This window comes from Mobula birostris, chromosome 2 (genome assembly GCF_030028105.1).
Source record: "Mobula birostris isolate sMobBir1 chromosome 2, sMobBir1.hap1, whole genome shotgun sequence".
Taxonomy (NCBI): domain Eukaryota; kingdom Metazoa; phylum Chordata; class Chondrichthyes; order Myliobatiformes; family Myliobatidae; genus Mobula; species Mobula birostris.
The window spans coordinates 167,649,870-167,666,140 of NC_092371.1; the positions used below are offsets into that span (position 1 = coordinate 167,649,870).

General features: G+C 40.1%; 1 protein-coding gene across 5 annotated transcripts in view; it reads left to right on the forward strand.

Annotated features, from left to right (window-relative positions):
- Positions 1 to 16,271, forward strand: part of ggps1 (geranylgeranyl diphosphate synthase 1) — a 95,906-nt gene that overhangs the window by 25,708 nt on the left and 53,927 nt on the right. For 2 of the 5 annotated variants that reach the window (XM_072251039.1, XM_072251037.1), the window contains one exon: positions 14,197 to 14,292. In XM_072251039.1, the coding sequence (XP_072107140.1) occupies positions 14,226 to 14,292 (67 nt within the window). In that variant the 5' untranslated portion in view covers positions 14,197 to 14,225. Of the gene's footprint in view, positions 1 to 11,517; positions 11,758 to 14,196; positions 14,293 to 16,271 lie in introns of those variants that run through there. The other 3 variants (XM_072251038.1, XM_072251041.1, XM_072251043.1) reach the window with 3 other exon arrangements.

Here is a 16,271-nt window from a genome sequence, read left to right on the forward strand (position 1 = left end):
TTTTTGACTTTGAGAAAAACTGCATATCAGCTTCCAAGTGTACACCTATATTATTGTACGATCCACAAGAGCTGGTCATTGACCTCAGCAGGGAGGTTGATGAATACTCTCCTGATACTGTGATTGAGGCTTGAGAGCTTCAAGCTTCTGGGAGTAAATTTTACCATTGGCCTGTCCTTGCCCAACCATGTAGACCCCATGGTCAAGAAAGCTCACCCAGCACCTCTATTTAGGCTAAATAAAATTGGCATGGCTCTGTTGATCATCGTTTTATTTTACATATGAGCCACAGAAAGTTTCCTTTTTGAATGCATAATACTTTGGTATGTTAACTATTGTACTGGTGACTGGAAGAACCTGCCGAGTTGTGGACACAGCTCAACATGTCACAGAAACCAGCCCCCCTTACATGGGCTCTTATCTACATTTCACACTACCTCGGTAAAGCAGCCATCATTATCAAAGACCCCACCCACCATGATATTCTGTCTTCTGTCCTCTCCCATGCCTGAAAACGTGTACCATAAGGCTCAGGGACATCTCGTGTCCTGCTCTTGTAAGACTACTTAGTGATAAGATATACAACCTCAGTCTACAGCCATGGCCTTGCACCTTACTGTCTACCTGTACTCACTTCGTTTATAGCTGTAGCACTATATTCTGCATTCGTTTACTGCTTTTCCCTTGTACTACCTCTACTGATATGACATGTAAGGCTGGTATGCAAAGCAAGTTTTTCCACTGTATTTAGCCAATTGAACAATTTTATTCAGCTGGATACTGGGAAACTTGAAGGAGTTGCCATAAGCCCATTTCCACAAACTTTATATTTGGTAGCAATTCAGTAAGATTTCTCAGTAACTTCAAGTTCATTGTCACCTAATTGTGCATGTATACAATCAAGCTAAGCAACATTTCTCTGGGTCACACAACAATAAAACAATATTACCACAAATAAATTAATAAAATGTAGTTCAAAGTGCATGTAGTGCACAGCATAGGTAAATAGTACAGTAAACAGCTGGCTGTTCTGGTGCTGAGACCTTGGTTGTGGCAGAGTATTCATTTGTTTTAACTTGGCAGCACCACGAGCTGCCCCCCGTCACCTTTTGACTGAAACGGGCTTAATGTTTAGTTTCTATTATGTAAATCTGTTAAACACTGTCTGCTTTGCCTCAGCGTCATCTACCTTCTTACTTGCTCCCATTCGTTTTTCATGAAACTCTCATCATCTCACAGACTTAATTTTGCTCCATTTACTTTCTGGTTTACCATCCTTCATTCAAACTTCATTTAATGACAACTACTATTTGCATGTTACAAACTGGTCCTGGCTCATTCACTTTGGCTATAAATTAACATGCAAGTTATTTTATTTTTGCCATAACTCTGAAAATATCGCCACTTCTATATTCCATGTTCTCTACACATGCTCTCCTTAATACGTTGCATTTGCATTCAGTGCAGATAGAGCTTCACAAAACATTTGTTCCCTTCCTCTAATATGCTTTCTAACTGGGTTTTGGTTATTGCCTAATACCCTCCTTTGGCAAAGTACGATACTGTGAAGTGATACTTCTTGATGTACAATTTTCTTAATCCTTTGGTAAATGTGGTTTGTGTACACAAAATGGCTTTGTGTGCCTGAAACCTTTTTTTGACTTGCAGCCGTTCACAGAAATATGTCATCCTTGGTATTGTGAAGTATGAGCAATTTTGAAATGTGATTTGATGTTTAAAAGAATTTTACTCCCTGCTTGAAGGGTAATTTTAATGTAAATGTTATATAACTGGCTGAGTAGTTTCTTTGAAGACTAAAGCTTTACACCATTTTAACTTTTGTACTAGAATGAATTCAAAACTTTTAATGGTTCCTAAGCAGTTTTCCTGTAAACAATAATAATGCATTTAATAACTTTCATATTAGAAAGCAGCTTATTTTTCCTTTCTGTTCTGCACCCTCCCCCACATTCTGTAGCTCTGTATTCTTGTGTTATTGCAAGAAACTTCCCCAGGTATAGATACAGTTGTAACCACAGCTTTGTCAGTTTTATCCCATACAATGGCAATATTCAATAGAAAATAGTTATCAGTTCTGAAACCTTGGACTTGTCCACTATGCACAGGTCCCTTTGACCTGTTGAAGGTTTATTCCCTATTAATCCCATACTGTTAAATGCAGTTTCTCTTTTAAGTTTCCTAACAATGATCCATTTCCAGAGCTATCTTGTCCATTTCTCTCAAGACATAGTTATAGTAGCCCTGTCTTGCAGCTTACTTCATTCACTTTACATGCTAATTTAGTCCTTCAGACTGAACTGGAATGGAGTAGTAATGTTAATTATCTGGAAACCTGCCATAAATGTCACTTCTGTGGGTTTTTTTTGTATATTAAAACCTCACCATCATTGTCCATCTCTTAAACTAGTACTGATCAAGTACTGCACTTTGTTAGTGTGTTCCTGGTAGGTTTGAAGTACTCGTTCTTTGCCAGGCCATCTCCCTGCTGCAGACATCACACTAAATTAGCACTTTGGATCTCTCATCCTACACAAGCTTGAAAATGTCCATTTTCAGCCCATTCTTTGCAGTTAGTATAAATTTGTATTTAACTGGCCATTGGGCTTTGTTTGTAGACCTTGCAACATATATTAGCTTTGTCATTAAGTTTGTAAAGAAAATAATTTTAACGCAGTGGTTATTAAATGTGACATTGCTGCAGCATTGGAGCATCAGAAACACTTTGAAGTAGTAGAATGTATTAAATCTGTAATGTTATTCTATTACAAGTTACCTCTTACACTGGCTGTAGTCACTGTTCCTTTCCCCCCTCTGAGACTGCAATGAATCAGGATCAGGCTTATCATCGCTGATATGTCGTGAAATTTGTTTGTTTTGTGGCAGCTGTATAGTATATATACAATTTTACTGTAAATTGTAATATAAAAAGAACAAAAATAGTGAGGTAATGTTAGTAGGTTCATTGACCATTCAGAAATCTGATGATAGAGGCGAAGATGTTTCTAAAATGTTGATTTTCAGGCTCTTGTGCCTCCTCTCTGATGGGAGTAATGAGATGAGGGCATGTGCTGGATGGTAGAGGTCCTTCCTGAGGCATTGCCTTTCGAACATGTCAATACTGTGGATGCTAGTGTCTGTGATGGAGCTGGTTGAGTTTAAAACCCTCTGCAGCTTCAGTCCTTTGCATTTATCCCTCCATACCAGATGGTGATGGAACTAGTCAGTGTTCTCTGTGATATATCCGTAGAAATTCGCTAGAGTTGTTGGTGACATATCAAGTCTTCTCAAACTCTTAGTGAACTATAGCTGCTGGTGTAACTTCTTCGTGATCCCATCAATACATTGGGCCCAGGCTAGATTTTCAGAGATGTTACTGTTATCTGTTTCCCCTTCTAAACCTCAGATTGAAATAGCAATATGTGAAAAATTGGCATGGAATTCCTTCAGGCTGGGACTGGTCCAGCAGCAATTTCTTTTTCTCCTGAACAATTGTCAGAACTAAAGGATATTTCTATGCTTTGAACAGGACTGGAAGAAAGCAATAAGAGCTTTTGATTGGGGGGGGGGAGATACAAGATTTGGAATTGCAATAGTTGACCAGCTTGCGGTATTCCAGCTAGCTAAGTTGAAAGAAATGGGTAAGGTAGCTTGGCATGCCCTTAGTCACAGCACGAAAGTGTAAGGTCCACATCACCAGAGGTTAGAGAACCCAGGTCAAGGCTGCAGTGTATTCACTGTAGGCTTGTTTGTGCTGTACCTTTCCAATTAAGGCTGTTCCAGTTGAAGTCCCAAGTTATTTCTTAGCTGATTCTTTCCAATCGAAGTAGAACTACTTGATACCCATAAGATCTTCCCAATAGATTAGTAGAGAATAAAACTGAGGATTGAAGTAGTCTGTACTGATGAAATAAATATATCCTTTGTGGGAGTGCGCAGTGTGTTGGCACTTTGCCAATGGTTCAGTTAAGAAAATCACTAACAAGTAATACTTTCTAAAGCTTATTCCTTCATCTTGGAAAGAGATTTTATTTTATAATCAAAACAGTGCCTTTAATGGCAAACCAGGAAATCAAGCCCATGACAAGGAAACACTGAACTGAATTGTTAAGCAGCAGAAAGATTTGATTGGACATTTCATGAGTAAATTGGGCGGGGAGCTGCTATGCATTCTAGGGGAATTGGGAATTAGCCACTTAAGTCATTATGCTGGGAACAGATCTACAGGTGCAACCTGCCCTTTGATTCTGATTAAATGGCATGGTGTTGCTGCTGAAAGGTGTGGACAAGTGACAATCAACAAAGGAAAACTTTCAAATGTCATGATTGGTTTATTGCTTCATATTATCACTGCAGGTTGCTTCAAGCTTTAGCAATCCAATTTGCTGCTTCTATCCAGTGCCATCTATGTGCTTTCCCTGCAACTGTCTGCTTTCATCAGCTGTTCCAGCTTCCTCCATAACCCGATCACCTCATTGGTAAATTGGCTCTGGTATAAGTGGGTGGGCAATACAGTGTTTAGTTGAATTAATTGACTTGCAAGAAAAGATGAGTCATAAAGAAGTAGAGGTTAATATGATTAAGAGCTTGCAAAAAATTGTGCTGACTGACCCTATGTCTGGAGAAATTAATTTCTGATGTGTTTGATCTCTGGTATTGCTCTGTGTCCAACATTAAACCCAATCAATTATATTGTTGTAAAGATACAAATGTGCATTGAAGTTTGCTTTAAATTATCAAAACAGCCGTTTTGGATACTGACTTTTCTGATTTGCACTATTGATTGTGATTTTTAGTTCATGGTCCATTTACTTCATACTGTCTGTCATTTGTCTACTGACATTACAGAATAGTTGTGTACTTAATTCCTTTCAATCTATCATTTTCAGCCTGTATTATACACCATTAGTAGTCTCTTTGCCAATGATTCATCCAGTGAACCACACTCTAGTCCACAATAAATTTCCCCTGTGATTATTTAAGAATTTAACTGTTGCCTTCTGTAGGGTGCTGACTCTTGCATAATTTTGGAATCTGAAGCAATTTTAAGATTAAGTTTTAATCTGTACATTTCAAATAATTGGTCTGTTTAACCAGTGCTCAATTAATGATTGCATTTACTCAGATTGGATCTGATCCTGTGTAAGACAAGTTTTATTGTAATGGTTAAATTGGCTGAGGCAGCTCTTCACTGTCCCTTGCCTTGTTTAGTGAATGGTTGCTCAACATTAGGAGGAGAGTAAAAGTAGTAGTGTCTTTACCCTCTCAGGTGATATAGAGGGATCCTATATTGGAGACAGTTTCATTAAAGAATAAAATTCATAATTTCCTCCTCTTGGTGCATAGTACATGGTTAATTTTTTTCCCCCAATGTAAATGGGGTTAAACAAAGTTCTAAGATTCTGTGAAGTTATAACGTTGATTTGAATTGGCATTTTGGAATTAAACTATTTGAAGCTCTTAAGAGTAGTGCTGTTTTCCCCACAAAAAATGAAGCTGCTCTGCTGCATTTCACATTATATGCAGGGAAGAACAAGACTTTGTGTAACACAAGGTTCAGTTGCTGGAAATCCAGAGTAGCACATGGAATACCTGAGAACCTCAGCTATGGAGAGAAATAAAGAGCTGATGTTTTGGACAGAAACATTGTGTGCGTTTGTGTGTGGAGATTGTGCACTTGACTAGAAATGAGCAAGCTTCTGTAGCGTTTCTCCTTCAATACAGCAAAGGTAGTTTTTGAATGGAAGGTCACATGTTTCATTTTGTGTAAGTATACTTTGAGACCATGGATGCTTTACTGGGGGGGTAGGACAGGAAGAATAGGCATAAGGTGATTGCTATGCTTAAGCAAGAACTTCAGTTCTTCTGGGCCGTTTCTGTTAAGATGTATTTTTAACTTTTGGCAAATTTGTATGATGTGTTTGAATTTGTCTTTATCACTCACCTTGAGGGTTTAATTTCAAGCTGAGGTTTGTTAATGCATTGCCTGCAACTAAGATTTATTTTTTAACCATGTTAAAAGGTTGTGTTCTGGCTCAATTCTTGCCCTTCATCTTACAATTTGGAACAAAGATTCAAACAGAGTTACTGCATGTTACATCAAATATTCTATCTACTTGGGGATGATAGGCTAAATCTGAAACACTGCTACTTAGCTTGAAAGGATTGGGGGGGGGATGTTAAAGGTGATTTTAAAGTTGCTGTAGTTGTCATTTGTGTCTGATGCTCCTGATGCAGCAGGCATGAATATTAATTTCACCTGGTGAACAAGTTCCTCCTCCTCCCCCCCCCCATTCCTCACTCTGACCTCTCTCTTCTCACCTGCTTGTTACTCCTCCCTCCCCCCCCCCCCCCCAGTCCTGTCTTTCTTCTCCAGCCCTTGACCTTTCTCACCCTCCTGGCTTCACATAATCACCTTCCAGCTAGCCTCTTTCCCCTTCCTCTACCTTTTTCTTCTGGCATCTTCTCCCTTCCTTCTCAGTCCTGAAGAAGAATTTTAACCCGAAATGTTGACTGGTTATTCTTTTCCATTGATGCTGCCGGATCTGCTGTATTTTGATTCTAAAAGCAAATTGTTGGTAAATCACTTCCCCTTGCATTACAAATTTTCCCAGTTTGATTTTTATTTGGCTGTCATGCTTGTTTCAGTTGTGTTTTTAATGGTCTAATTTTTTTTTAAAAAGGTACTTTGAATCCCACACTTTGCATACAAGTCCTAATGGATCAATCCTTGGCTTGCACCTATTTTCTCATTTGCATGTTGTCCCTTAGGCTAATGGGTTCACAAGAGCATTCAGTTTGCTCTCCAGCTTCCATGTCATAGAGCTCACCTATCCATTGTTTAATTCAGCACTGTTGCTGCAACATGCAATTTAATGTTTATCAAGATACACTTGAGTCATTAGATTAACCTTCACACATAAAGGTTGCTGATGAACGCAGCAGGCCAGGCAGCATCTCTGGGAAGATGTACAGTTGACGTTTCGGGCTGAGATCCTTCGTCAGGACTAACTGAAAGAAGAGCTAGTAAGAGATTTGAGAGGGGGAGGGGGAGGGGGAGATTTGAAATGATAGGAGAAGACAGGAGGGGGAGGGATGGAGCTGGACTGTTTTCTGTTGCTTTGTCATTCCTTGGTACATAAGCCTTTCAAGCTTCTCTTCCTTATCACTCAGCTATGTCCTTTACACTGTTGTCGTGTGGTTTCCTATCTTTTGAGTTTAGGAGAATGAGGTGTGATCTTTTTGAAACGTGGTCCTAACTAGGTAGATACTGAGATTTACATTTGTGGAAGAATCAAATGAGGGAACATAATAAGGGAATTATCATTTAAAACTGAGAGCTTGCAACGAGTGTTGAATCTCTGGAATTTTCTACCTTGGAGGGTTGTGAAGGCTTATTTATTGGAAATATTTAAAGTTGATAAGAGAAACTGGAATGGAATGGCACGGAGTTGAGGTCTGAGGCAATTCGGCAATGCTTTTGAATCTTAGCGCAAGGTGGGGTCCCCAACCTCTTTTGCACCGCGGATCGATTTAATATTGACAGTATTCTTGCAGATCAGCTGACTGGGGGGGGGGGTTTGCTGGAGTAGGGTTAAACTCACCTCAACATGTCTTTTACAGTTAGGGTTGCCAACTTTCTCACTTCCAAATAAGGGACAAAAGTAGCAGTCAAATCCTGGGACACTTTACCCCAGGAAAGACTACCATGACCATGAAGCCGTGCGCATGCGCATACGTGCTGATCCTACAAATGGGTTTTGCCTTCATCTTCCGGACTATACTGTACATTCATTATTTCTACTTTATATAGGTTGTGTATTTATCATATCATTCCTGCTTTTACTATTTGTTAGTGTTATTTATTTTCGTTTTTATTTGTTATTTGGCATGATTTGTTAGGTTATTTTTTGGATCTGGGAATGCTCAAAAAATTTTTCCCATATAAATTAATGGTAATTGCTTCTTCGCTTTATGCCATTTCGGCATGAAAGGTTTCATAGGAACGCTCTACCTTAGCGGGGGAAATACGGGACATGGGCGAACCCGTATGGGACAAACCGATTTAGCCCAATATACCGGATGTCCTGGCAAATATGAGACAGTTGGCAACCCTATGTTCAAGTTCAACAGTGCGTGACAGGGAATGAGGAAAGGTGCAGCTGACTCGTATCGTGGTTGGGGACCGCTGGCTTAAGGGACTGGGTGTCTATTTCCTCCCATCCACTCTTGTGTTTTACCCACCGTTGATTGCTATATATTGAGATGCACTTTTTCAGCTCTAAAATGGCCCTCAATTTTTCTGCTTCGCCATCACTTCAGTATCCTCAAAAGCCATTTTAAGCACCTGAGCATTTGTACAGCATCTGTAACAAATTTAAAGGGAGATATTATTCTGATGTTCTGCCTGCATATTGGTTCACTTTACAAATATTGCAGACCCACACTCCACGCAGTGCATACCAGTCAACAGTTTTGAAAGTAATGTGCACCTGCTTACACACTGGACATGAATATCTGAATATCTGCTTCTGGTGCTGCAGGGAATTGTATACCAGTGAGAGGACTTTCTTCATGAGGGAGTTTCACTAGAAGCAAGTCTGCTTTTTGATTTTTCTGAGTTGGGAGATGGAGGTGTGGGACTTTGAATTAAGGATGGGGTATGGGAAGGAATATGAAAGCCTGAACTCAGCGACTGCTTTTTCATGGATCTGTTGTATTTTATTTTCCTGTGGGTGCCTGCAAGAAAATTAATCTCAAGGTTGTATATAGCAATACTTTTTCAATAAATTTACCTTGAAGTTTTTAATGCTGGAATGAAATGGACAAAAGGTAGAGAAGGTAGTTTTTGATTTTGCTAATGAATAATTTGAGGGATCAGAGAAAAGCTTTGTACAAGTTATTACAACTTGGTACATCATATAACATCATAAATTGCTTTCTATAGAATTATGAAATTTGAAAACTACCTCACTTCAAATAGTTTAATCATAAAGCAATTTATAATGTCTTGGTGAAAGGTGCGTTTTTACCAGTTTAATATTGGTTCCAAATTTATGTTTCAGTGCCATGAGGAAGCAAGCTTTCCTTGTGCAGTATGCTAAAGATAACAAAAATTTAAAAACGTAATTAACATAAATCATACATGCATGAAAAAAATAAATATGACAGTGCAAGTTAAGAGAAAAATCTGAGGTGTCAATGGTTTTTTAGGACTGTTGAAGAACCTGATCGCAGAATAATAAACAAAGGTGTCGTTGAACCTTAAAGTGTGGGTCCTCAGCTCCCTGTACCTCCTGCCTAATGGCAGCATCAATGGCAAGGCCCAGAATTTTTGGAGGGAGGGGTCCTTGATTTTGGTGATCTTCCTGTAGTTGTCTTCAGCGAGGAGAGCTATGCCCATGATGGAACTGGCCCAAGTTCACTACCCTTGTATAGTTTTTTGTATTCCTGTGCTTTGGAGTTTCCATACCAGGCCTCCATACCAGTCAGAATGTGTTGCACTGTACTTCTGCAGAAGTTTGTCATTCTGGTGTGCTTTCATGATTGTTACTTTGTGCTGGATCCAAAATGATCCTCTGAAATGTTGGCAGCTGGGAATTTGAAGTGCTCACTTTTTCCCTGCAGACCTTTCAATGACCATAGGTGCATGGCAGAGCTGAATAGCCTATTCTGCTCCTCTGTCTTCTGCTGTTGTGTTTGCCTGGCTTCACCTTCCTAAAGTCCAAAATCAGTTTTGGTTTTGTTATCATTGTATGGAAGATTGTTACATCACTCAACCAGCTAGTCTGTAGAATTTATTTTCAGTAGTAGTGGTTAGGTGTTGGGGAAATCAGCACTACTGTTTATCAGATGTGTGAACAAGTTTATTAATGCTTGCTGATGCACATAACTGTGCAGATTGTTTATATAGACTTTTACAGAGTGCATAGAAGTTGCATTAAAGCCTCTAATGGCTGAACAGAATAAATTGGATGCAAAGGGGAAAACAAACAAGAATAAATTCATTGACAAACAAGAAAAGAGCTGCAGATGTTGGAATCCAAGCAACTCAGCAGGCCAGGCAGCATCTATGGAAAAGAGTAAAATCTGCGATTTGGGCCAAGACCATTCATCAGGACTGAAAGGAAAAAAAGATGGAGTGAGAATAAGAAGGTGTGGGGATGGGGAGAGAGAAACAAAGTTGTAGGTGAAACTGGGAGGGGTGAAGGAAAATTCCCTGATTTCAAGTTTCCTGGCCCCAATATGGATGTCCAGTCCCCATTCATCTCCATCACCCACCAGGAAGGCCTCAAAGCTCTCGATTTCTTTCTGGACACCAGATCCAACCAGTTCCCCTCCACCACTCTCCTCCATCTGGCAGAACTTGCCCTTGCTCTTAATTTCTTCAGCTCCTCCCACTTCCTTTGCGTGGGTCACAGCTTATGCCTGCCTTTTTGTCGGTTATGAGGAACAGTGTGTTCCAAGACTGCACTGGTATCACTGTTGTCCCTCCTGCAGAACAAGTGTTACTCCTGCCCCTACACCACCTCCTTCACTACCATTCAGGGCCCAAAACAGTTCTTCCAGGTGAGGTGACACTTTATCTATGAAGCTGGAGTCATCTACTGTATTCGGTGCTCCTCGTGTGGCCTCCTGTATATTGGTGAGACCTGGCGTAGATTGGGAGACCGCTTCACCAAACACCTACGCTCCATCTGCCAAAAATAGCAGGATCTCCCCGTGGCCATCCATCTTAATTACACTTTCCATGCAGTCCATGGCAGCCTCTACTGTAGCAATGGCGACACGCTCAGGTTGGAGGAGCAACACCTTGTATTCCAATTGGGTAGCTTCCAATCTGATGGCATGAACATTGATTTCTTGAATTATTGGTAATCCCCCTCCCCCACCATTCCCCATTCCCTTTTCCCCCTCACCCTCTCCCTACCTGTCCATCATCTGGTGCTCCTCCCCCTTTTTTCCATGGTCTTCTGTCCTCTCCTATCAGATTCCCCCTTCTCCAGCCCTGTATCTCTTTTTCACCAATGAACTTCTGGCTCTTTACTTCATCCCTGCCCCCACTCCTCTTCCCCGTTTCACCTATCACCTTGTGTTTCTTCCTCCTCTTCTTCTCCCCCCCCCATCTTCTTAGTCTGACTCGTTAGCTTTCTTTCTGCAGTCCTGATGAAGGTTTCAGCCCGCAACATCGACTGTACTCTTCTGTAAATGCCACCTGACCTGCTGAGCTCCGCTCCTCCAGCATTTTATGTATTGAATAAGTTCATTGAAATGCTGTTTTTAAAAAAAATAATAATATATATATATTTATTTGTTTATTTAGAGGTTGCAATTTCTCTGCAGGTAGAGGAAGGATGGGTGGTGTGTGGAAACTCCTGTTAGAACTGCAGTCAGCAAGCTAAAAGACGTGATTTGTTTTCAAGCATGGTTTCATCACTTGGTGTCCAGAAATGTCCTATTTTAAAGTGTTGTTGCAATCCATTTCCTGTTTGGAACCAGGATTAACATAATTGGTGGAACAAACCTGGACTGCCTCACAGCTTGGCAATGACTTCAAAACAATAACAAAGGGAGGATTGTGATCACATCTAAGATCAACATCATATGACAAGCCAGGAGCTACTGCTCACAGGTGGATAACAAATAATGGCAAGTTTAATTGTCATTCAACCACTCACATGAATACAGCCAAAAGGGGCCAAGGTGCAAAACAGTACCAACAGTCACACACAGCACAAGGTACGTGTAGCACGTGTAATTATAATAGAAAAACAAAAAAAAAATAGGCAAATCTGAGTGTCATGGCCTGTAGATTGATGGTGCATGGGATGTTGTCCTGGAGCCATGTTTCTGCAAGAACAAGCGCTGTTTGAAATAGATTGCCAGTGCTGAATGAAATGCAATAGCATTCTTGTGTACTTAAGAATATTTTCCAAGGTAAGCAATATGAATAGAAAGAAATGGATGAAACTGGTGTAAACAATGGGTTACATTGAATCGTAGTAGAAAATGAACACTAATCCTGAAGCTTGCATTCAGTTTGGTTAGACTAGCGTAGACTGAAGAGCTAGAAGTTGAAATGATGTAATTAAATAGTGATTCATTGGCAGGACTGGTTTTGTTCACAAAAACGTGGCTGTGCAGATTCAGAATTGGCTTGCCCATAGAAGGCAGAGGATGATTGTAGATGGAGCATATTCTGTCTGGAGGTCAGTGACTGTTGGTGTTCCACAGGGATCCGCTCTTTGTGATAAGTTGAAGAGTGGGTTACTAAGCTTTGCAGCTGACACAAAGGTTGAAGTGGTGGATAGTGTAGAAAATTTTTGTCAGTTGTAATGACAGGATGTAGAGCTGTGTTGAGCAGTGCCAGATGGACTTCAACCCAGAGAACTGTGAAGGGATTCACTTTGGAAGTCAAATTTGAAAGCAGAATACAGGGTTCCCGCAGGGTGTGAAGGGTTCATTGCATGATTCTTAGCAGTGTGGAGGAGCAGACATCTTGGGGTACTCAGCCATAGGTCCCTCAAAGTTGCTGGGCAATTTGATAGGGTGGGTAGGCAGGCCTTCATTAGGAGGATCAAGCTCAAGCTGTGAGGTAATGTTACAGCTCTATAAATCCTGGTTAGACCACAGCAGAATATTGTGTTCAGTTCTGAAAACCTCCTTATAGGAATAATGTTGAAGCTTTAGAGAGTGCAGAGGAGTTTTACCAGAATGCTGTTTGGATTAGAACGCATGTCTTATGAAGGCAGGTTGAGCGAGCTAGGGCGTTTTCCTTTGGAGCCAAGGTGGATAAAAGATGACTTGATAGATGTGTACAAGATAGGAGGCATAGATCAATCGGCTAGCTGGACACTTTTTTTTCCCCTGCAAGATAATTTTAAGGTCATTGGAGGAAAGTGTAGGGGTGGATGTCAGTGGTAATCTTTTTTCCCCTCAGTGGTCAGTGTGTGAAACACTGCAAGGGTGGTGGTAGAAGCAGATAGTTTGGGGACATTTAAGAGACTCAGTCGCATGGTTGATGGAAAAATAGAGCATGGAGGGTTAGACTGATCTTAGTAGGTTAAAAGGTCTACACAACATTCTATGTAAGTCATCAAAATCAATATTGTTATTAGCACCATGGTAGCGTAGCAGTTAGCGAGATGCTCTTACAACTGAGTTCAGAATTCAATTCTGTTGTAAGGAGTTTGTACATTCTCCCTGTGACTGCATGGGTTTTCTCCGGGTGCTCTGACTTCTTCCTACATTCCAAAAATGTATGGGTTAGTTGGTTAATTGGTCATTGTAAATTGCCCTGCAATTGGCTTAGGTTTAAATGGATTGCTGGGCAGTGTGGCTCGTTGAGCTGGAAGAACCTGTTCCACGTTCTATCTCTAAATAAATAAAATTGGTACATGTTCAAATACTTCAATCACAAATTGCACAATTTCCTCTGTTTTAGTTGTATACAAAAAAATTGCCCTTTATTATTCTAGTTTTATTATTCATCAATGTGTAGGGGTGGGAGGAATGTTTTATTTAATACCAGTAAAATATACAGGTATCCCCCGCCATCCGAAGGTAGAGCATTCCTGTGAAACAGTTTGTAAGCTGGAATATCGTAAAGCGAAGAAGCAATTACCATTTATTTATATGGGAAAAATTTGTGAGTGTTTGCAGACCCAAAAATAACCTACCAAATCATGCCAAATAACACAAAACCTAAAATAACAGTAACATATAGTAAAAGCAGGAATGATATGATAAGTACACAGCCTATATAAAGTAGAAATACTTCTCTACAATCATTGCCGCACTGTTCTCTGTAGCGAAAATCTCACACAAGTACTCTCGGCAGAAACACTCTTTCCAGTACCATTTAAGCCAGCAGTCCCCAACCACAGGTACTAGAATGCAGCTTCGGGGGAGGAGCGGCTGCTTGGGGCGCATGCTGCTTTTTTCATGTGCTGCCTTTTTTTTTGGAACAGTGAGGTTTCGTAAAGCGAACGTTCGAAAAGCAGGGGACACCTGTATTTAATAAACTGCATTTTTCTGAAGGGATGTCATGCCATTCTAAATCTTAATGGTACTTTGCAGCCAAGTTGTGTCATGTAACTGAAACTGACAAATTTTCTGAATAAGTTTGTGGTCGTGTCCTATACCATCATAATGTTTTGTCTACATGATGTGTTGCAGATAAACATCCTTGCCTATAATTGAGAGCAATGGAGAGTAAAGTATCTTCAGAACAGATTTTACTAGAGCCTTATCATTATCTGCTTCAGTTACCAGGTAAGTTTTTTTTGATTCCCTCTTAAATGTATCTCACTTTGCTGTTGTGCTTGTTGGGTGTTTGCTGTAACAATACTGCATTTCTAATGTTTTCTCTTGACTTTTATTTAATTTGTGGGTGTGGCATTGGTGGCAATACTCTGCACCAGAGTGGCTTGCTCAACCGCTTGCGTCACCCACGCTAATGTGAACCGGAAAATGTACCAGGTTCCATCCCCATAGTGAGAAATACAACCACTATGTCTGATCTGCAGAACAACATTGCAGTGCTCAATTTTTCTGATTGCACATTATTGAGATGGAAGCCCCCAGCTGTGACCTGTGAGTAATCGAGTGCCATATACTTAGTATTGACAGCAAGTGGTTGCTGCTAACTTTTATATTGGAGTGAAGGTGTCAAGGGCAGACATCTGGCCCACCAATTATTTGTAATGCATTTAATTTTTTTAACTCCATTTACAAAATTAGATAGCAAAGATGGGATTTCAGTCATTGTTTCTGAAGCAGTTACTTCAAAACAAATCGAAACTGTTGAGAGACTAAGCCAGGAGATCTGTACTCTGATGGGCTTCGAAGTAACGAAGTTCCAAAGTTGAAAAAGGTAACTTGTTATGAAACCAGCAAAGCCAAATGATCTTGTACAGATAGAAAAACTAATGAAACTAAATTAGCAATGTAATTTTCAAATTAGCAAAGTAACAAGGTTAGTGGTTGAACCAATGTACCTAAGCAAAGTTAGCTATCTAATTAACGTTCCAATAATGTCTCAATTAGTGTAACTGAGCGGTCAAACTAAATTGGTGTTCCATCCATATTAGGCATACTAATAGCATTCCAACTAACGTAACTAAACAGTTGGACTAAATTAGCATAACCAGCAATACTAGAGTTCTATATGTATTTAAGCATACTAATAGCATTCTAATTAATGATCAACGTCAAAATATCATTCCCCATGGCTCACTCTCCACTAGACTAAACAGCTATTGAAATGGGAATATATAACTAGACTCACTTTTACCACGCCCCAACCCACGTGACAGAAAATAGACACATGCTTCCTACATACCAGTTCCTTAATTATTACACTATAATAATTACAACTGCATACTACTAAAATAGGAAACATGAAAAATTCCAAGTCAGACATTTTAAATATATACAAATGTTCTCCGTCTTTCTTCTTTCAGTCAAGTAACAGTCATCCAGCCCGGAGATGAATTGCTGTTAGCCCAGTACAGAGTGATCTTTACCGCCACTCTGTCAAGTCAGTCACAAAGGTTAAAGAGCTGTAGTTCCTCATATCTCTGCCTCTTGTAGAAGACGGGTCTTGGTTATCGGCCTGTCCAGACTGTTGGTCTTGATGCACACCTGTCATGCAAATCCTCTTCTGCCTTGAATGACTCTTTCCCATGATCTACAAGTTTTGAGGTGCTGTGTCATCAACTGTAGGCACAATGTCTCTTGGGAGGAAATTGTGTTTATACCTGACCATTTCTGACATTCCTGTAACTGTAGTTAATACTCCTGTATTTCCAGACCAAATTTCACATGTATTGGACCTATTGCCATCTATAATGAGTGTAAATGTCTTCCTTTTAGAGCTCTCCTGGTGGTAAGGATGGTGAGGTCTTCAGACGCAAGATGGTTGGGTGTTATTGCTTTCAAGTCATTGGGATTGGAGTTTGCTTTAGTTATTGGATAACCATTGATAATAGCTGCTATTTCACAAAGAATTCTGTGCCTTCATGGTGGAATTGAGGACCTTTCACACAAACCTAATCAACTTCTCCCATGTTCCTTGATGATATGAACCAGCTGGCGGGGGGGGGTGGTAGGGGTTGTTCAAAAATCCACTTAATTCCTTCTTGAAGAAGGACATCACTTCTCAATGGCTTTTCACAACTCTTGCTCAGTTCCAACAAAGTTTGTCACATTAATCAGAGTGCAGTTCACAAATCTGTCCTCGTTTTGCTATA